Genomic DNA, 22212 nt, shown 5'->3' with positions numbered 1-22212 from the left:
TAAAGGATGAACTGCTCTCTCTCTTTCTCTCTCTCTCTCTTAGTCACACACCCCTCTGCATCTTGTCCTGTGTCAAGGAATCGCCGTGTATTTTTCTGTTTTGTCACCAGTCTGCTTTGTCTTACCCACCGACCATGAAAACAAATGGGCATATATATATATATATATATGTATGTATATACACACACACACACACACACACATATATATATATATATTGAAGCTCAGTCTCGCTGTGCACCAATCAATTAGACAGTAGTCAGTGATTAGACTTTGGTCTTTGCTGGAAAATTGAGCTTATTTTCTTGTCTCAGCAAGCAGGAGGCTAATCATGTGGCCGTCTCTAAGAAAAAAAAAAAAAAAAAGATAAGTGACATGTGGAAGATGCAATAAGCCCATAGACTCACTTCCCTCATACCAATAAAACATCAATAACCTCCAGAGCCTTTTATTCCGCTGAAATGCACTTTGCATTGGAAGCATAGAGCCGTCTGATGAGTTTTAGATATCCTGGTGTCTAATTATTGATTGTCTCTCCCCGTTTAGGCTGTACAGTAAAGCTGTGGGTCAATACGCCTCCTCGGCACTGTTACCTGACAGATTCACTGGCAGCAGCAGCAGCAGCTGAATGAGAAATTAAAAATAATGAGAAGCTGCAGGGTAACCAGAGTTCCTGCTGCAGGGTTTGTTGCAAAAGAAAGAAGGGGGAAAAGAAAAGAAAATCAACAAAATGCAATAAAAAACCGAAGTTTAAGCACTTTATTTACAAAATGTTGAACACAATAAAATATAACATTTCAATATCATTAGGGTTTCATAAATTTATGGATATCCAACTGAATGGAATAACAATGGAAGACAAATAAAAAATAGCAATGGACTACACAAAATGACATGCTGGTGTGTATAATATTTGATACTTCGATAGTCTACGTTTTGCTTAAGATTTGACACAAGAATAACCATGGACATATAGTGATGTTTATACACTATAAAATGTCCCATTTGTCCCAGATTTACAATTAGAAATGATTTTTTTTTATACCAACAACACATTGCGAGTCATAGCATTTTCCAAACCCTGTTTTGCCCACACTTCCAAGTGCACTGATCTGTCCAATCTTACAACAAACTCCACACGTATAAATACTCGCATATAAACGATAAATAATGTGCAATACAAAAGGAATTAAATAATAAATAGGCTATATGCTAGTACAAAAGATTATGCAAATAAAAAAAAAAACAAATTACAAAACAATAAATAAATTGGGGTGTGCGCGGGGGAAATGAGAGCCTAACAAACAGACGAAAAACTTCCCTAAAAAAATCCTTCTCGCTAAGGATGCGCTTCTATTTTTGTGATCTACAAGACTTACCTTCAAGTAATGGCATGAAATACTCAGTCAAAAAGAAAAAGAAAAAAACAATTGCGCATTGCACTTGAGAAAAAACAAGAACAAAAAAGAACTACTGACAACCGGGCTAGTCTGCTTCTCCGCATCCCCAAATATTTAAGAGAAATGGACAAAGCTGTATTATTTAGAAAATAATTACACAATAGCATTAATAGTAATATCAATAATACTGTAATAATACACACGACTCGCTTGGAGTGTAGTTATTAGACTAGTGAGGTAATAAAAAAAGAGCGCAACATAATCTTGGCACACACACACGCAAACATACACGCGCACGCACACACACACGCGCGAAACCACATATTACAAATGCGTCAGTTTAGGCGCTTCCTGAATCCTTCCCTGAGACGCTTGGTGAGAGGTGAGGTCTGTGTATGTGGGATGGGGATCACAGGGTCCATGGTGGTGGTTTCCTGGGATCTGAGCGGCACAGCTGTAGTCCACACTGGTGGATGAGGGGTGGGGAAGATGGCCGAGGTTGAACATGGGGCCCGAGGCTGGCATGGAATCAACAAAATTCCCACCCACGTAAACGGGGCTGCTTTGCAAATTGGCGTTGGCAAAGCTGCCGTTGCTCTGCATGCCGTGGTGTTCGTACTCGGAGCCCGGGTATCTCTTCTGTTGTGGGATGCAGCCACCCAAGGGTGCCGTGTACGCGGCCAAGCCGTACATATTTTGCTGGGGTTTGGCAAAGGACGGGGGTGAGGGTGCGTCATAGCTGAGGCTGTTCACATTTTGGAGCTGGCCAGAGTATCCAATGTGATTTGGGCCACTCAGCGGCGGGCTTCTATCCGGGGAATGTCCCAGGGGGGAGTGCGCCAGCCCTTTAGACTTCTGGTCCTTTTTGTATTTCATCCTCCTGTTTTGAAACCAGATCTTTATTTGGCGCTCGGTGAGATTCAACAGATTTGCCATTTCCACCCTCCGAGGACGACAAAGATAGCGGTTAAAGTGAAACTCCTTCTCCAGCTCCACAAGTTGCGCGCTGGTGTAAGCAGTTCTGACCCGTTTGGACGCTGGTCCCGGTGGGCTTTTCTCATCACTCACTTCACCACCTGTGAAGGAACCACAGAATCATCTTAGGGTCTTTTGAACAATGTGAGGAATAATTTATAAATTCCATGCACATCAAGACCCCCCCCCCCCCCCACCCTGATCCCCTCCCTACCCAAACACACCTCTACACGCTCACACAACATACACAGACACTACACGTACACATCACCATCATGATCACTACCTGCAGTGGCACAGTTGTTTGAGTTCTTCTGCTTTGAGTTCTGTCGGGTCTCCTTCATCCAGGGGAATATCTGCTTGGTGAGGGCTGGTGTGGCGCTGCTGGAAGCACTGCTGGATGGAGATTTCTTCTTCTGGGATGCAGAGCTGTTGGAGCTAGGGGAAGATGCAGACAGTGGAGGAGCCTGCTGCTCTGAAACACTAGTCGCTTGGCTGTTGTTGTTATTTTGACTGCTGCTTTGTCGCATGCAGTCTCCGTTCAGGTCACTGTCTTTTAGGGCTGGTGGCCGGACTGCAGCTGTCTGAATGGGACAAACTGAGCCCTGGTAGTCGCTGTCTATGTTTGAAGTAGGATAGGACTGGTGTGCGGGCCCATAGTTGTAAGAGTCTGGTTTGGGGTAGGTGTAGCCTCCAAAAAGTCCAGAGTTATCGTAGTATGTTGCTTTCTGCATTTTGTGGATTCAAAGCCAGTAAGCCAGAGAAGCTTTATCCAGTTGCATGAGTGTTGTTTATTTACGTGATTGGTGTTTCCCACCGCTGCTCCACTCTGTGACCTAGAAAAAGAAACATCTCTCACTGTAACGCCACAGAATGTGTGAGATACAGCGTTTGAAATCCACATTAAACCAGAAGGCACAGCTTGCTTGGCCCAGACTGAAGCTGCTGTATAGAGCATTCTGTGCTTTCTAATTAAACAACTATAGCAATTAAATTAGAAAAGAACCAAATGTCTTCAAACTGTCTATAACAATGCGTCATCTCCAGCTCGTTCGACTCGTTTCTTGGCACAAAACAGTTAAAGTTTAACTTGGACTAAAAGGACCCTCTGGGAGGCTTTAGGAGTCCCTTGCAAATAAGCTGAATCAGCATTTGACACACACGTACACACAATACCCTTTTCAGTAATCACAAGGCCTGACAAAGCCCCTAATGCATTCATTGTTCACGCGCGCACAGGCATTAGGATCGCATGTTCAAGAGCGCAAGAAGCACAACACTAAACTCCCGCACTGTTCATATAAAAATGTAGCTGTGTGTGAGGGTTAGAAAGAGCGAGAGAGAGGGAGAGAGAGAGAGGGAGGGATAGACTGAGAGTGAGAGAGAGAGAAAGATGGGTTGGGTTGGGCTGGGTTAAATATGACATTTCACCAGCCTTTACGCACATCTCAAACATTATAATTTGTCTGCTTGGTCGGTTTTCTTCTTAAAAATTTATGTCTAATTATCCTGAAAAATTATTATTTTTTAAACTTTTGGAGGACATTTTGGAAAATCAGAAAATTAATATTCTTATTATTTTTATCAATGTGACAGAAAGGCATGGCAACATTTAAAGTAAGCTGAAACAAAAATATCAAAGGGGCCCTCCTGTACTGTATGTTGGTGGCTTTACGAGGTGCAGTCTGCGCCGTGCATAACAATTGCACCTGTCAGTGTGGACCGCGGCAAAATTTATGACCGCAAATGTTATGGTTGTAAACGGCCTGAGAGAGGGGAATGAAAAGCAAAACACTCCTCAAGACTCACAGCCCCTCAGAAGTGTAAAACTAAGCGTAGGAGGAAGGCAAGGGAAAGAATTTCATAGTCGGCGACTTCTCCCATGAAGAGGCTCGGTTTATAAATGATGCCTCCATTCTGGCTTAGTGCGAGTCTCCAGCTAAACACAGAGGTGGAAAGCACGGAGCTGTTTTGCTGCTTTGAATAAGGCACGGGGATATTGGCGAGGTCTTGAAAAACTCGACTTTTTTTTTCTTTTCTTTTTTTAAATTTTCTTATTGTGTGTGCTCTCACTGTTTAATTCCGGCAACGCTGCTGAAAAAGGAAATGGGACTTACTGAAATTGGACTCTGGCCTGCGTAAATAATTACACGTACAGGTTAAGACCATCCTTCATGTCTGTTTTCTTGATTTAAGCCTCCTGTGAAACACTGTGAGCGTAAATATGTAGCCTAATAACAAATCACCCTTTCACCTTGTTAGCAGTTGGCTGTGTTGTCCTCTCCCTTCATTAAAAAAACGTTACTCACCGAAATCTGCGCAGATCTGTTTTATACCCCTCAAGCATTCACCACTGCTTCCATCTCGACCTAAAAGACAAAAATAATAATACAAATAAATGTATTTTATTAGTCTGAGCCCTGTTATTTTCGATGCATGTTGTGTTAAAAATGAGTGTTACATTTTTAGTTGTAGTATTTTTTTTATTTAGATTTATGTCTAAACTCAAGCTAAACTAAACAGTTCTAGATAATTAATTAAAAATTATAATAGCATAATAGAACTGGGGCTTTAGTTCCATATTTTTATTTATATTTATAGTTTTATTTGACTTTCTTTCTTTCTTTCTTTCTTTCTTTCTTTTTTTTTGCTTTCAGTTTCTTGAGAGTGAAAAGTCTGACATGTGCACTTTTAATACAAAAGAGTCAGGCCAAATATCTAGCAGTCATAAGCGTTTTAGGTGACCTTAGGGTCATTCAGCAGTAAGTCATAGTTTAATGAACAACGAGCAGTTTGCCTTAAAGAAGAGCCAAGTCTCGACTAAATTCACAGCAGCTTTTCAGCGCTAACAGAAACAGGACAAGATGCTCGACCGACGGCAAGGAAACCAGAGATTAAAACCCAGAAATCTTCCAGATAATTCTATTTGCTGTGAGTGTAAAAAAAAAACAAAAAAAAAAAACAGCTCCTGTTTCATTGCATCTATGAATTTAGCTTCATAGTATCAGGATGAAACTGTAGGATTTCTTCATGAGGATTTTCTAAAAAGCTGGTCGATAGTGTGCACCTCGAGTGCTTTTGAGCACACTGAGCTACTAGTAGCAGACATGGTTCCCTTTTCACACGGCTGTGTTTTTCGCCTACGCGTTGTTACGGTAAGTTTGGTCCACACAATGGGTCGGACTCAATCTGGAGTGTTATTATCTCACTTAGTCGTTTCTTCAGCTTAACCTTTGAAAATCTATTAATAAGGGGGATGTTTTTATAACTGGAAAAATATATATAAATATATATACATATATTTTTTTTAAAAAGCTCAGTTTATAATTTTACACAATGTATTCGCTGTTGTTTTGAAACAACGAAAACAAAACACAAATTGCGTTTTTTTGCAGAAAATTGTATACTGCTTACAAATTCCCATTTTTGTAGCAAAATGTCTGTTTTTTTAGTTTAGTTTTCCAGGAGACTGCGCGTAATTATGAGCAGCTCAGGCCTATAATACAAAAGCTGCAGTGCACAAACATTAAATCCTTATCCAAAGTAAAACAGTAAACTGAACGAAAATGGGGGGAAATTATCTCAAATTTGAGTTTATTGCCTCCTGTTCTTAGACCTACTGCTTATCAGTCCAAAGAGAGAGAAAATATATTTGCATGAGTCAATATTATAAACTATGAACAAGTCAGCCATTAAGGTGTCCAAACATTAAAAAAATAAACGCATTTGCCTTTGTCCTTGTTCACTATTCAGACCTCCTATCCTTTAAAACATCCACTATAAATTCACCTATAATATAACGTTGCAGGTTAACAAAGCCATACTATTGAACCCACATAAATCAACGGCAAACGCCAGAGTGTGAGGATAAGACAACAAATTAATGTGATTTACGATCCAAGAGTCAAAAAGAAAAGTTCCTCTCCCACTTTTTCCTCCGAGCAGGTTTTCATAAACGTGAAATCAGCTGAAAAGCGCAGGGTAGCTTAGGCTCGATCTGTCGATAATATTTGAACGCAATTTCTCGAGGAAAAAAAAAACTATAATAATGGTAATAATATGAATCTGCTTTTGAAGAGATAGCTTTGGGCTCCATACCCGCGCGTTTGCCGGTGAGAGCGACGTTAACGAGCATCGCCTCCATGAATGGAATGAATCATATATATTTCCTTGGATTATATTAACCCGTGGTTAAAGGTTGCTTTCTGCCATGCAATTGCTTACCTGTGAATCAATTCATCATAAAGCAGTTCCCTCAGTCTCAGTTCCTTTCCACGTTGTCTCAAGAATAAATCCTTCACCCTTTGTCTGTAGACAATGCTGTCCTAAACCTGATCTTGCTGTTTTTCAGACATTTCCATATACCAGTGGAGACAGTATTCCCGAAAGAATGGAAGGACTCGCATTCAACTACCAATAAAAAGCGAACAAGGTATCCTTATTCCTGAAAAAAAATCACTGGCAATCAATCACCCAGTGAAATATACAGCAATTCAAAAACGGAGAGGCCTGTAAAGATTTGCAGCTAACATTGGGATTTTTGGGTGTTTCGGAAGCTTTATGATGACAAATAAAGGCGCTGCCTTAAGGTACAAGCATATTTGTTCACGTGATTGTTCCCTTCTTCAAGTAAGCCTTACCTCACCAATCCATTTTGATAAAGGGTGGCGTTTATTTCCTCATCTGAACTGTGTGAATGTGAAAATGTTCCTCTGCCTATTTCTTTTTATCTCCTCATGAGCTGCGAGCTTTGCAGCTCGCCTGCACTTCAGCGTTTAAACCCAAGAAGATATGCTTTTGTTTGGGTGCTAAACGTGCACATTTAGACATCTGTAACCTCCCCCCCACAAAGGCATCCAAGTGCAATGCATGTGCGCAAAATGATCTGTGCATTTTATGTCACAGAAGTTTTGAAATTTCCAACATTTATGAAGATTTCTTTTTCTTTACCTCACTCCCCCAAAGATAGAAACTAGCGGGGATTTCGCAATAAAACGAATAAAGTGGGCCTCACTCACCACATTTTGCATAATATTGAAACGTTTTAAAACGCGGTTCTGTGTAATTTACAAACAACTGCACAATGATGTGGGAGTGCATTTTAAAAAATGATTTATGAAATAAATGACGTGTGTGTTTTTTCTTGCAACTGGGAACGGATTGTATTCAAATAAACCACATTATCATCTCGTGTTTGTTGTGTCTGTCTTCCCACACAGCTGAAGCACAAAGAGGCACGGAGCCAGTGTCTTCTTGCATTGTTTTCGGTACTAACCCCACACTATGCCAAATAATGGCAAGCTTTAATACCAGTGAAAATATACCGAAAGACCAGAGTCTAAGATTTCGAACCACACAGACTGTTCTCGGACCTCTGGTTGGTTCAGCGGTGGGTAATCTTTGCTGAAGAGAAGAAGAAGAAGGGATGCCGGACTGGTAGCGTCTCAGCATATGTTCAGAGGGTAATAAAAGTGAAAGATTTACAGTTTTCGCCCGGCCCCCAACAGCCTCGCACCCTTTCAGGGATAACTGAGAATGATTTACAAGGAGGCAGAACTGTCAGCCTGGCCGAACTTCTAGGACTTCTAAGAAATCAAAATTAGATCATCCCCCCACTAACAATAAAAACAATAGAAAATGATTGAGCTCTAAAGCGAAAGGGAGAGATAAATAACTAGGAATTTATCTTATGGTTAAAAATACAACCCCAAAAATCGCAATTTCTGCTTCGCAAACAAGACAAGTTAATTTTAATGCTTTCTTTAAACATATTCAATTTACTTCAAATTAAAAGAAAAAAAACAACTTCACATTAAATTAGCAAAAATCCGAATTAGACTCTGAATAAGGAGTCTATGGGCCCTATGAAGGGAGCAGACTAAGCTGCATGTGTCCGAAAGAGCAGTTATTCAAAGCGAGCATCCATAAATCCTACTTGTCACTGCCATTTACTTTTTTCACATTAGTCCCATCAGTCCATTTCAAGACATTTGCAAACCGCAAAACTGAAAATTTATGCTACTGCTAATATATTTAATTTTTTTTTTTTTTTTAAAGAATAAGGCATGCGTACAGCGACTAGCCACAGCCTATACAATTGCGCTCAGAGCGCACACATCAAAGGGAGCAATTTATCAAATATCACGACATTTGATATCGTCATTTACCAGCTGGGGCAACATGAAAAATGTTGAAATATTTACCTACCCAAGCATCCATCGGTTCAGATGTGTTGCTAAAGTGCGGGACTACAGTTGCGCCGGGAATCGGATATTATTTTCTTGGGGGATCTCTTCAGTTTTCAAGTCTGATAGAGTCCTTGCGATTAATGACGACGCCGTGTTTCTAGGGGGACGTGCTGCATTAATTATTTAGACAATCACGTGGTCGAGAATAGAGAGCGGAGTGGTATAGTCTCTGGATTATATCTCTGAATGCAGACAGCGCACTTTAATATATCTTAGGGGGGTTGTCTGGCTCGGAGAGGCTTCTTGCGAAAACAGCTGGAAATCAAATATGGCCGGATGGAGAGCAACGACGTTGTATTCCTGCACTGGGTGCAGTGTCATTGAAAATGGCACTGCCTTTGGCTCCCATTTATTGCTGTTCAGACATGTAGGTCAGTGTGGCTACACACTGCACGTCGTAGTAGGCTGCTCTGACCTGATAACTGCCAAGGAAACTATGATATTGGCATTAGTTCAATTCATGCATTATAGATTAGACGCTCAAAACACCCAGGTTTTATATTAAGTAGCTAAAAATAATAATAATAAAAAAAGCAACCTTTGGTTAAGTTAGAGCTTGTAATGTATTTTAGGTAGGTTCTCCCCCCTCACCCCCCTTCTAGTCGCTTCTCCCCAGTCCCCCCCCCACCCCCCCACCCCTCTCTCTCTCTCTCTCTCTCTCTCTCTCATCTTCTCCTCAGCATCTATATGGAGATCATTTTTGGCAGGATGGTGGATTGGTAGCATCACTTTGTCTCTGCTTCTCTCCACATCCGTGTGACAAACTTACATTTTATGTATACACAAACGTTTATGCGCGGTGCACGCACGTGCTCAGTGGGCATCAGCCCGTGGTCACTGGGGATGAAAAGTGTTTGGGTGCAGGTTGCCTTTACAAATGCATACATATGGTCACTTTGTTTGTATCCGAGCTGATCCTGTAACGTGAAGGGGTCGAAGGTCGGTATTGCTGCGACTCATCCTCAATAAAGTCTCAGCTTGTGGATCATGGGGGTTTTGGGGGGATTAATATAAACCATAAGCAGAATATAGGCATGCTTTAATACCCTAAAGTAGTACACGGTGCTATTGGGTGTTTGTTCCTTCGTTCTAATACAGCTCTAACAAATGTGGCGTGAATTAGTCTTGGAGAAGGACCAACTCCTCTTAACAAGTTTTCCCTGTCAATTTGAGTATTATGAGGCCACTAGAGATAATTTGTGCTTCCACTGCACAGTAAAGAATCGTCTAAATAACTTTTACGCATTGAATGTGGTTTTTATGGCACAAAAAATAATAATAAATTAATTAAATAATCTCCACTAAGAGGTTTTTTTTCTAAGGGGAGGTTTTTGCGCAGTGCTTGCTCTCGCTTTGTTACGAACTCGTGAGTAAAATGAAACGGCAAAGTAAAAAACCTCTTATATTTCATTTTATTTTTTTAAATAATAAAAATACACTTGCGTACTTAAATTTAGGACCTGCCACGACAACAGGCTGAATTTGTGTATCCACTGGCCATTTGGTCCATTTGTAGATGTTTTGTAAAAGCGGCCTTTAGTTCCATATGGTTCCACACGCTTGTAACCCTTAGGTGAAAAAACACTTGGAGCAAAGCTGTCCTTTGCGTCTAGCCTAAACCAAATGGCACCAAATAACGCAAACAAAGAAAAGTTACTCCAAAATTTCAAGCTATCGGGGAAATAATAAATAACCCCGGGGTCGAAAAAATATATGTATTTCTTCTATATAAAAATCGATCTTGAGTGCAGGAAATAAACATCCCAGAACACACACAGTCTCCCAAATACTTAAATGCATAATCAGTAGAAATCTTTATTTTTTTATTCAATATACTTCTCACATCTCAATGCACCGTACAAGGTAAAAAGCATGTACAAAAATAAAAACGAAAAGATTGCATATAGACATGAGGAGACAAACGCACAAATCAGAACCTTTTCGGGGGCTTCGCCTGGTATAAATACTGTTTAAACACGTGTAAAACGAGGAATTCAGCGGCTCTTACTTTGAATCAGCTTTAGCCTTTTTTTTCTTTTTTTAAGGGTGGAACAGTCCTCCAAAGCAAAGCGAACAGCGCCTGGGAGAGAAAATGCTGCCTGTCCGGCGGGTCAGGGGTGCTGGGGTCAGTCCTTGCGGCTGAAATGTGTCCCCTGGATGAACCTGCCACTGCTGCTTTGTCGACCTTCGGTTGAAATACCTTTTCAACTCTCTCGTCAAGAAGACTTCAGAAAGGAGACCTCCACATACTGGGAGAGCTTCTTGGCTTTTTGTCCGAGGACAAAGACGGTATAAAACAAGAAATATCTGTCTTGAAACATGACCTGAAAGAGCCCCACGGATAGCTTGGTTGTGAATGGAAAAAAAAAAAAAACTAGAAGATTCCCATTTTAACTAAGACTAAAACTTTGCATAAGGCCATGCTAATAACGCACAAGAGTTCAAACATATTTCGGAATAATAAAGGTTTAACGAATACTTTTAATTAAATTGTGTGCTATACGAAAAAATTTACACGTTTTTAAACAAATAAATAATGACGCAGAAATCGTCTGAAAAATAAAAAATAAAATACTGCTAAATCTCCAGGATTTGATTATTTCCGATTGGAAACATCTAGTATCAATTTGATGCCATGCAAGAACAAATGATCTTTCATAGGAGAGTTTTAAATGGCACAAGAGAGCCTCTGAAAATGTACACTGTTTACAAAGATGTCAGGAAAGATTTATAAGGGCACTCTGAATAGTATGCACACAGGAATGTCTTGTGTTTGGGAAATAACATTTTAAAATTTCAAAGCTTTTTTTGTACAAAATAAGTTAAAACATACAAGTCACAAAAGATTCAGCGGGGATTTTTGAAAAAGGTTGAGGAGTGTTTGGCGTGCTCTATATGCAAATAATATTTCCTTCAAGTATACATTTATATATATATATATATATATATTGTGCGTTTAATGTGAATTTTTCAATTGGCTAAAATAATTTCTGTGCTGAAAGCTGTAATAACTTTTGTGTATGTGTGTGTAATTTCAAATGATCTCATTGTTTTGTTTTTAAGCAAAGATATTTCATTGTTTAAATCAGCTGAATCCACGTGAGAAGAGCAGAGACACTTTGTTTAAATCCACTGAATCGGCCGAGGCTGCTTGTTAAATGTCTCCTCAGAGGGGGCAACGTCGGAAAAAGAGGGGAGGAAAAGTTTATTTCGACGTTTTTTCTGTCTCTTTGAGGAAATTTGAACACAGAAGAGGCTCAGCTTGCAAACCTCTCGGTTTTAAAGACCGATTGATTTTCTCACTCAGACTCGAGGCAACAATGCTGGAGGGTCATGTTTGTTAAATTAAAAACAAAATGGCTAGAAACGACATCAGTCCATGCAAAAGTCAGATGCAACTTTTGTCTTTTTTATATACAGTTAGTCTCTAAGGACAGGACCACTTTCCTTTCTTATAATGCTGTGATATCAGTCTGGTTATCCTTCTGAATGCTCTGCAGATGGTTGGAGACTGGTGCAGATCTGCCCTTGGTGTTGGGTAGTTTGTGATCTTTCTTCCATTTCATCCGTCTGTTTTGAAACCAGATTTTAATCTGCCTTTCGGAGAGACAAAGAGTGTGGGCAATCTCAATCCGCCGCCGCCTGGTCAGATACCTGTTAAAATGAAACTCCTTTTCTAGCTCCAGAACCTGCTGCCGGGTGTAAGCTGTTCTGGACCGCTTGGGTTCAGATCCCGTGTAATCCGGGTTCACTGGGAGAAAGAACACAAAAGAAAAACAAAACGAAACAAACAAAATCACTAAATGTGGTCGATGCAGCATGCAGGTAGAACATATACAGGACAAGAAAATTAGCTTCTCTATCAAAGTTCAAACTTTAAGGAAATTTAAACGGAACTGTCACCAGGAAACACTGGATTATTTTAGCTAAATTAAACCAGATTTGCTCTAGATTTCATCCCAATTTCCACCGGCCAGTCTGTGTGTTTGAGAAGCTTTTAGGCGCTCACCTAGCGGCCTATTTCCTGAGCTATAAAAATTTATGACTTGTGTAATTGGCGAGGCCTTTCAAAGACTCCTATAAATAGTATACTGAATGATTTCTGGATTATAGCCCTCAGTAGAGGAAGAAGAGGAAGAAGAAGAGGAAATCTTACCAGTAGTTACGTGAACTTTCTTCATCCAGGGGTAAACTACTGCTGGCTGCTTGGCTTGTATCCCATTTTGGCTCTTTGTGTTTTGCTGCTGTCCACAAGTCCGGGGTCCGGCCACTTGGACCGGAGTCCCCTGCTCAGTCTGTGCGCTAAAATGGCTCGGGTGGCTGGCTCTCTCGTGCACATGACCCCGTGGTTGCACTGTGGAGTCCTGCACAGTGTTGCAGCTGAAGGGTTGCTCCGTGTAGTTTGACCGTGGGTAGATCCCTGGATGCTGAAAGTCTGTGTCCTGCGATGGACTGTAGTAGTCGGAGCCCTGCTCAGGTATATAGTTATTCTGTGAATATTCCTCGCAGGGAGGAAATTTGGGATCCACATACTTAGAGTTCACCATATACGAACTCATGGCCATTAATTTCTGAAGGTAGAAAATACTAATTTTTCTCGAGTTGTCTTTTTTCCTCCCTCCATAAAGCCCTCCTACTTGGTGTCAACTGAATAAAGTTAGCGAACCATGTGACCAGATCGGCCAATAGAGGTGATGCGGGTCCAAACACGGGTAAACATACAACTAAATGCATTTTTATCCGAGTTAAGATACACCGAAATTAGACCCTGATGGGGAAAAAACCCAAATATTATCTTGAAACATCTGCGTACGTGTTTGGAAGACAGAAAATGATGATTTTAAAATAAATAAATAGACAAAATTGGGGGAAAATATGCACAATATTGAACTTACGAAACTTGTGGAAAAACAAAACAGAATATTACAAATGGGGATTTGTCTTCTGTGCATGCTGATGTTTCATCAAAGCTGATTTCTGGTTTGTAAAGTCTAACTTAAAAGCATGGTGTTCAACAGAGAAACCAACAAAAGATACAAAAAGCCCCTTGGCATAAAGACAGCGAATAAAGAGTGAGGACAATTGATGGACACTGTCTTTGTCAAGAAGGGGTCATCCAAAAGTTACACGAATCTCATCACTTCATCTGCTCCCATCCCTTTGAAAAAAAAATCTGTCTCAGGAGCCTATTGGCCAGCAGCAGCAGTCTCTGGGAATCAATAATGTAGAGACAGAAACTGCCCACAAGAGAGAAAAAAGAGCTACAGCTGGAGTGTCTGTGGCTTGGTTTCATTTAGTAAATTCATTTGGTATTTCATGCAAAGCACAGCGAGCCAAACAGGAATAGAGACACCTAACAATGTTTATTTCCACGTGCAACATTTCATATTAGATTTCCTTTAAGCCTACAGAGTTCCAGCACGACCTCTTATGAGGAATGTGGTGTTGTCAGATTTACTCTCAGTCATAAACCAACGCTGTTAATGTAACAACTGGAAGCACATTAGGCTTCAAATGCCTGATAACGATGGCAGTAAAGTCAATAAATCGAAGTTTTTTCATCGACCATATACTCCCCTAGAATCGAATCTGTGAATCTGGTTTCATCACACAAATTCGGTTCTACAGGGTATATATAGACGACGGGAAGCGATGCTGCCCAATTTTACCCCCTAAACCACATCACGTTTTCTTTGTGCAGCACTCTAGACTAATAAAATTAACATAGTGGCTCACAATCAGAATAAACCAAAACCATCAAAGAAGCTGAGGTTGCATAAGAAAATAAGAGGCATGAATTAAAAACCCAGGGACACACACATACTTTTATAAGCTATAATCACTCCGGAGTGCCCTATTTCCTTTGTTTAAGTCACGGCATTTCCTTTTTAATTTATTTCCCTTCCCTACAGTATAAAGTAGGCTTTTTTCGTGGTCTTATTTGAAGGAAATCTCGTCAATAGGACACACGAAGCCCACTAAGCTTTGTCAGTTGCTGGCTGACAAGGCTTCCAAAAAAAGAAGAAGAAAAAAGACGTAAAGAAAGAGAAAAGCAAAAACCTATAGGCTACAGGCTACCTCTGCCCTGGGTGCTCCTGTCAATCGTAAGAAAATGACAAGCGTAAAGTAAATGAAAAAACAGCTACCAACTGAGGTCAGCCCAGCTTTCATCGCAGATCTTCTTCTCTTCATCAGGCTACAGCCCAAGTTCACAGCAAGACAATAGACTTCTTCAAACACCATAAATCCATAAATGACCTTCCACTTTTTAAAATTGTCAGCTCAGATTTAAAGTTAAGCCTCCGTCAAACAACCGAGCAACGTTATAAACCCCTGAACACATGCCGGCTTATACAGGGGTTTCCTACCTCCGCTGTCCAAAAGATGCTACGGGCTGGAGGCCATGGAGGTCAACCCAAATCATTTACAAACTTATCAAAAAGTTCAATTATTTTTACTGCTGCTGACAGCTCAAAGGGTGCAAAAGTTTACCAAGTCGTCAGACCTTAACTAACTGCCATGGAGACCACCTCAAGCCCTACACCGAGCTTCCTCTACAAATTAAATTAGTTAAAGCTGGGCGTGATCAAGACAGATTCCCCAAAACTGAGAGAAACTGAGAGGGTCTAGCAAAAATAATACACTTTTTTTTTCAAGGACACTAAATCACCATGCGAGTGAGCTAATTTCATATCAGTGCGTCTATATGGAGAAAAATAACGCTGATGGGGAGAAAATATAGCAAACCCTGAAAACTTTGAGTCAGTATTTAAGCAACGAGACAGTAATTTGAATTTATGACAGGTTTCCTTCTTGTCCAAAATGTGACACAATAATTGCAGCTCAGCTCTGAAAGGGCTTAAAAGCAACTGTGCCTGACACACAGGCCATGTTTTCTTCTTTAATAAGAAAAATTAAATGGATAAAGAAACAAATTCGTGGCTAATTATTTGACAGATGATGTAAACGGTTTAGTGTAATATAATAGGGAATATTATTGGCTCGCACCAACCTTGTAAAACAGGCCTTTAATAAATAGGAATCAAACATAAAACAGTAAAATGTAAAATCAGTGTGACGCTTTGTGCTGGAGCTCCTTTAACGAATATGTAGGCCTGCGTGTAGTATGCATGTGTACATATATGTGCTGTGAAGTGAGCTGGAAAATTTCCGCTAAAATACCAACAAAAAACTCAAAATATTCGTTATGGCCTCAATTAAATAATCAGTGCATTATTTATTTATTTTAAATTGTCCTTGCACTTCACGTTTCAGTATTTATTAGACAGCCTGACCTGCCTTTCACCTGACCCTGACGGTCCTTGTGACGGGTCAAAGCCGAGTTTCCCAACAAAAGAATGATAAAGTCAGCGTTTCCTGGCAGCTCGTGTTAAACCAATGGCCAACTGGTCTCCAGCTCGACTCTTTCTTAATTTCATTCACAGATATTTGTTTTCGATTTTGTAAACCATCAGCTGTGGATTTGAAAGCTGCAAAAAACACCAGGCCTGCTTATTTTTCACACAACGTAATAAAGTGTTTTTTTTGTCTGATAGTAATACAAAATAAAGGCTAAATTCCCTTTGAAGCTTGGATCAAACATGCAACCATTACAAGACTAGATTTCTAACAAAAGGTGACGATATTAATAATTTAAAGGCCTGCAGTTAGAAACGCGCCAGGCCTGGGGTGAATTAAGAAAAAAGAAAAACCACATCATGTAAAGACTTAAAACTGATTTTCTTGTGAAATCAGTGCTGTTAAAAAAAAAAAAAAACATTTCTGTGTGATTGAAACCCAAAGAAAAGATGACGTTATCTAGCAAACGAATTGTGGGTGAAGAAATGTGCAGCTTAACAGATGGACACAGCAGGAAATTAAAAAAAAATTCTCTGCAATTTAAAATAAAATTCCTTTGATTAAAATCTCAAGTTAACTGCACAAGATCATCAAACAGCTTTAAAAAGACCAAACAAAGAAGCAGAACCAAAAGAAGAGGAAGAAGAAGATGATGTGGAGCAAATCAGACCAATAAGCTTGAATACAACTTCATCAGAAGAGCACACCGTCTAAAAGTTACCGAGCATGCACTGCAGCTTTACAGGCAGGAAACAGTTTAGCCTGAGCATTACGCATGTGACATCACACGCCCATACCACGAGCATAATGATAAAACGCAGCTTACCGCGGAAACCGCAACAGATGACACGCAGTCCAACAAACGCATCCATGCTGAAGGGGAAAAGTCAGTCCGGTAGAGTTCCATGTCAATTGAGGCTCTATTCCATCTGGACTGTCTTACTAATACACAATGAGAATTATATTTTGGCTTGTCAAGTCCCAGGCCATAAAACAAAGTTTAATGGCATCACGTGTTTCCTCACAGCCATTCACAACAGGGCGCAGGCCCATAAATAACCCTGAAAGTTGCACTTACTCAATAATAGCGATTGCACTGATGTGCACTGAGGAAAAGTCGTGGAAATGAGGAAGCAGGGAAGCGGAAGGGATTTTGTAACAGTCACAACAGAAAGTGGTAGAAGAGCGAGCCGTGACAGAATAACATGTTTTATTCCCACCGTGAAAACTGGGCGGAAAAATATGTTAAAGTTACATGAACAAACACCAAAGTATCCTGGTCATCTTAAATATTAATTTTAATAATTTTAATATTGAGGTGTGATGTAATCGAGAATTTCAATATTTAAATCTCCTGAAATCTGACGCCTTTTGACCTCTAAAGTGTTAACAAATGCACCACTACGCGTCACTGATTGGTGCCCGAATACATTTTTTTTTCTGTCCAGTGAACCTGTCACAATAGGACTGATGTCATTCATTCTTCCGGGCCAATCCCAGAGTGCAATGCCTTTTGCTCCTCCTCCTCCCCCTGCTCTGACCTAACCGGAGAGAGCAGACCATGTTGAGGTTTGGGTGGCTGCCACAGTGCGGCAGGTATAATAAATGTGAGGGCAGCAGATCAGAGACTTGTAATTTTCTTACATGGATGTCCTCATAAAAGCTTTTCCTTCCTTGGAGATACAAATTCTGCCTACACATAATCCCTGCTTTTAGTTTGCATGTTTCCACGAACTGTTTTGAACTTGTAAATAAAGTCGTTTTAATTGAATCATCCTGTTTATCACGAGGACACAGTTTACGATTATTGAATGACTGTTTGCTGGGGAAAGATGACAGACATGAATATTTGGAGGATGTCCAAACCAGCACAAAATGCACCATTGTACAATCTTAATGACTGATCTCATTTGATAAAAGGCCTTTAACGTATCTAGTGCCCATGCGTGCCACATGGGTGACTTTTCTGGCACCAAAACAACTTTCAGGAAAAAAAAAGAACTGGATCACGTGATTCCCGCCTCAGCTACTTACAGCACCAAAGAGCATGCTAGTAAAAGGATTGCTAAATGGGACCAGAGAATCTGACTGTTGGGCAACAGCGCCTTCTGCTGGCATGATAAAGGCCTCTCCACAGTTCCACTGTAATAAAAACAAAAATAAATAAATATATAAAACATACACAAACCAGTTATTTCACCCAATCCTGTGTTTCATCAAACTGTCGATGAAGTTTTGAAGGATGGGAGAGGAGATTTACTGTTGCTATGCAGACCAATGATTTCAGAATTTGCTCAATTACTCTTCTAAATGACTCCTTCTAAAGCAAGTAGCCTAATGCAAGCTAATTCAAAACTGGGTTTAGTCAAGCTCTTTAAACAAATTATATGAATTCAGAATAATTACCAAAGCATATTTATATCTAAATATTTAAAATTATTTTCCTGTATTTGTAGACTGAACATTTAAAAAAGACTATAATGGGAATATTTATAGTAATAAACTGCAGAGTAGTTGTTGAAATAGAAAATGCTGATGTTGTGGTGATGACTCATACTTAACATTGTTAATGAAAGCATCATTTATCTAAGTGGAAACGAAAAAACAACCAAAACTAGTAAATAGAAGGCAAATGATAGCACAATTAGGTTCACATAGCTTGGCTTGTGCAAAAAAAATTAAAAAGGAAATCTCACAAAATATATTATATGATATAGCTACTAAGTCTGTTGCTAAAGGGTCTAGACAGTCTGGATGTCTGAGAGGAGCTGAGTAGGAGTGAAGGGAGGAAATCCATTTATGGAAACTAATAAAAATATTAGTGCAGGGCCTGCGGTCACACATATACTAAATAATTATGTGCATTACAAAAAAACCGCTTAAAAACGTGTGATCTTTTTTTGCACTGTGAAAATTTAAGAAATCCTAACAGTACTATGTAATTCGCTCAGGCTTCTGCTTGTGCCTGTCTTTCAGGGTCCATTTTGCCGCATTGCAGTAAGGCTGTAAATACTTTCGCAGCTGCCTGTCAGGCAACAGTGAAATACTGTCTTTGTTCAGTTGGCCTCATCTCCAGGCAGCTGAAAACAAGTAGGAAAACTGAACTTTTGCTGCCAGGCTTTGTATACGTTCAATAAAGCAAATGAACTGAATTTTGTCTCGAGTATAATCCCGCATTTATATTCATATAAAGCGAAACAGTGTGATGGAATATGGTGGCCTGAATACGCCACCATATTCCTAGCAGGTTGAGAGATGTGGGATAATATAGCTACAATTATTCGTAGAGGCTAATGGAATTGGGATCTGTCTACAACCAATAGCTTAACACTGAAAGCAAAATAAGGAATGATGGGTTAAAGACAAAGCTCTTTTGCAGTGCACAGTGGAAAAAAACTTCTCTGCATCAAAAACACAGCTCACACATCACCATCTGTGACCTCAGAAACAACTTCTATTTGTGCATTTAAGGTTTTAAAAAGGCATCAATAAACATGATGAAACGGCTTGAAATCCATATGATATTTTCTTAAATATTTCTCTGTGGTTGTTGCATTATAAAAGGCAACTTGCCGGCTAAACGGACGTTTGTTAATCATTATAATATAATGGCCAGCCTTCTGTTACTGAACATGTCTAAAAACAAAAACAATTAATCCCAACACACCCAGCAACATGTGACTTCACCAAATTACCTGAGTGCCATTACCTTGCAGCTCATTTACATGACCAATGAAACAGGAAGCTGTCAAACTTTACATGCTCCCACACATGCCCAACTAATAAACGCCATTATCGCACAAGAAATCTTACCTATGGCGGTGAGGTACTCCATGCTTGCTCTTTGAAGTTTGCTCAGGCAGTGCATTTTGCGTGAAAGAGCCAGCACAGCTCTGTGAATGAAGAAGGTGGGATGTGGATAAAGTTGAAACGCTTCTCTTGTCATCCAGTAAAAAAAAATAATTAATTAAACAAAAGACGCAGCGCCACGAAAATATGCGCTGATCGGACAATTTTGAAACGAATGGCAGGCGATTTTTAAGAGAGCAGACCGTAGTGTATCGGTTTAACACCATAGACAACGTGATACAGAATGCAGTGGGGGGAAATCGCCAGGGAAATCAGGAAAAGGGCCATGAAGACGTTTGCCTCTCGCACATGACCAGTGGCATCCAATGACAGGCGATGGAGGCACATAAAAAGGTCTATTACCAAGTTGTAAATTGTCCCCTCACAAAAAGGAATTTGGACTGCAGCAATTCTCCCCATCTTTGCGCATAATAGCAGAAGCCCCACCAGGTCCCCTAAGCAAGAGCTTTTCCCCCTGCTTTTTTTTCCTGTTGTTGTTTGTATCACTCAAAAATCTAAAACTTCATGCAAAATGTGCAGAAAAACTGAGATTAAGTATCTCAGATTAATCTGTTTTTATAAAATATATGGAAAACTCAAACTGATCCGAGGTTTGGATATTACAGTGTTAAAATGCATAAAGTGCCATAGAACACGTTGATGTTTAACGTTTTGTAGAAACTGGACATTTTATGAAACAAAATCTTTTGAGAAACCAAATATTTCTTGTATAAAATAGCAAACAACTTTGTGCCTTTATTTTATTTTTCATCTGTGAGTTCACGGCCTGTGCAGCAGATGCTAGTAAAACGCCACACAATAAAACCAGCAAGTATAATTTACACCTTTTTTTCCTCATTAAAAGTCTAATGCTTTGTCGCCGGCCTTTTCCCGTGGATGTGCAGTCATTGTCCTGGAGGACAGATTTTAAACGGATGCGGGACTTTTGTGTTTCCAAATGATATTGCATATCAGCGTCTTTTTTCCACGCTCTTACAGGCCAGCTGTTGTTTATTATTAGAGACAGAGATACACTATAGTGTGAAAGTTTTTTCGTGTAATTGAAACTCGACACTTAAAGACCTAAATACTGCAACTGCATGCAGTCTTTGCACATGTGTCTACGACTGCACCAAAGAGGAATTTCACGTATTTCATTCTCGTTCATCTGGTGGCACGCCAGAGAAAGCACTGTGCGATTTATAGTTAGGCTAGCCCGAGCTATGGCTCTGGTTTCCTGTCTTATAGCTCCCTCTCCTTTCTCTCTCCCCGTGTGTGTCCCAGTGAAAGAGGGAGAAAGATGCAAGACCTTAGGATTTGTTGAATCACATTGCATTGCGACTATGACGTTATTGTAATGTAGACTATGATTGAAGGCCTTTCTTTTGGAGGGAAATAGACTGATGCAGTTTTACTTTACTTTTAATCTATCTATCTATCTATCTATCTATCTATCTATCTATCTATCACACACACACACACACACACACACACACACACATATATGGGGCATATCAATGTCATTTTTTCACTGTATGTCGGCGCCTCTTTGTTTGCGCCCAACAAATATCTTGTTGCACGACTTTAAGCATTTCGGCATGCCACATAATGTACATTTATATAAATGAATCAATCACATTCTGCAAACGACAAATAGGCCTTTGCAAAGTTTAAAAATCGTTTTCTTCTTCTTCTTTCTCTCCTTCTTTTGCCAAGTGGGTTTCACTGACAGTTTTAGTGCTGCATGCTTATTGATAGGCCGACACTGATTTTCTCAGAGACATAAATTCAGATCCTGGAATCATGTCAAAGTCTGCCTTCAAGAAACTAAAGATTAAAAAGGGGGGTGGACTAAGTTAATGCTTACAGGCAAATTTGTGTTATTATTTGCCAAGCACACTGACTGTATCTGTCTTTGTGACCCATTCTGAACTACAAATTCCTCGTCACATTACTCCTGATCAGCCAGAGGCTGCCTAGCCACACTTTAATCAAACCGCAGTTTTTCTTGCGCTTTTGGAGAAGTGTCATTTCGTGTTCCTCCGCATTGTCATTCAATATTCCTCCGCAGCTCTATTCTCATAGAAACACCGTGTAACGTTCAGGCTCTGTTGAATAGGATCTAGAATATATAGTCATATTTCAAGCTTGTTTCGTTGCAGTCATTATGAAAATATACTAATGGAAAACAAAAGCGGTTAAATTCATAAGCGTATTTATAAGAATAAATCAATAGAAAAATATTTTAAAAATCTAAAATTATATTGGGACGAGTGGGGGAGAAAAGACATTAAAATGCATTCCTGCCAAGCGAACTTTAAAATTCATACATCACATTTGGTGTTTTCTTCTCTTTTCGTCTTCTATTTTCTTCGTTTTTT

General features: G+C 39.8%; 2 protein-coding genes across 7 annotated transcripts; both read right to left on the bottom strand.

Annotated features, from left to right (window-relative positions):
• Positions 1-745: 745 nt before the first annotated feature.
• hoxd3a (homeobox D3a) lies at positions 746-20090 on the bottom strand. 6 transcript variants are annotated; one of them, XM_003447298.5, is made up of 4 exons: positions 19796-20090; positions 4685-4744; positions 2662-3211; positions 746-2476 (listed from the first exon to the last, which is right to left on the bottom strand). In XM_003447298.5, exons 3-4 carry the CDS (start codon positions 3107-3109, stop codon positions 1725-1727), a joined length of 1200 nt encoding a protein of 399 aa, XP_003447346.1. In that variant the 5' UTR covers positions 3110-3211; positions 4685-4744; positions 19796-20090; the 3' UTR covers positions 746-1724. The 6 variants fall into 6 exon arrangements, with proteins under 6 accessions (XP_003447346.1, XP_013128058.1, XP_019208987.1 ...); XM_013272604.3 differs by lacking the exon at positions 19796-20090 and adding an exon at positions 16809-18089; XM_019353442.2 differs by lacking the exon at positions 19796-20090 and adding an exon at positions 8579-9107.
• Positions 10421-14177, bottom strand: hoxd4a (homeobox D4a). Its single transcript, XM_005452901.4, has 2 exons — positions 12780-14177; positions 10421-12374 (listed from the first exon to the last, which is right to left on the bottom strand). Exons 1-2 carry the CDS (start codon positions 13186-13188, stop codon positions 12076-12078), a joined length of 708 nt encoding a protein of 235 aa, XP_005452958.1. The 5' UTR covers positions 13189-14177; the 3' UTR covers positions 10421-12075.
• Positions 20091-22212: the final 2122 nt, after the last annotated feature.

This window comes from Oreochromis niloticus, linkage group LG16, assembly GCF_001858045.2.
Source record: "Oreochromis niloticus isolate F11D_XX linkage group LG16, O_niloticus_UMD_NMBU, whole genome shotgun sequence".
Classification (NCBI taxonomy): domain Eukaryota; kingdom Metazoa; phylum Chordata; class Actinopteri; order Cichliformes; family Cichlidae; genus Oreochromis; species Oreochromis niloticus.
The sequence above is the reverse complement of the archived record's forward strand: the minus strand, read 5'-3'. Positions and strand labels throughout refer to the sequence as shown.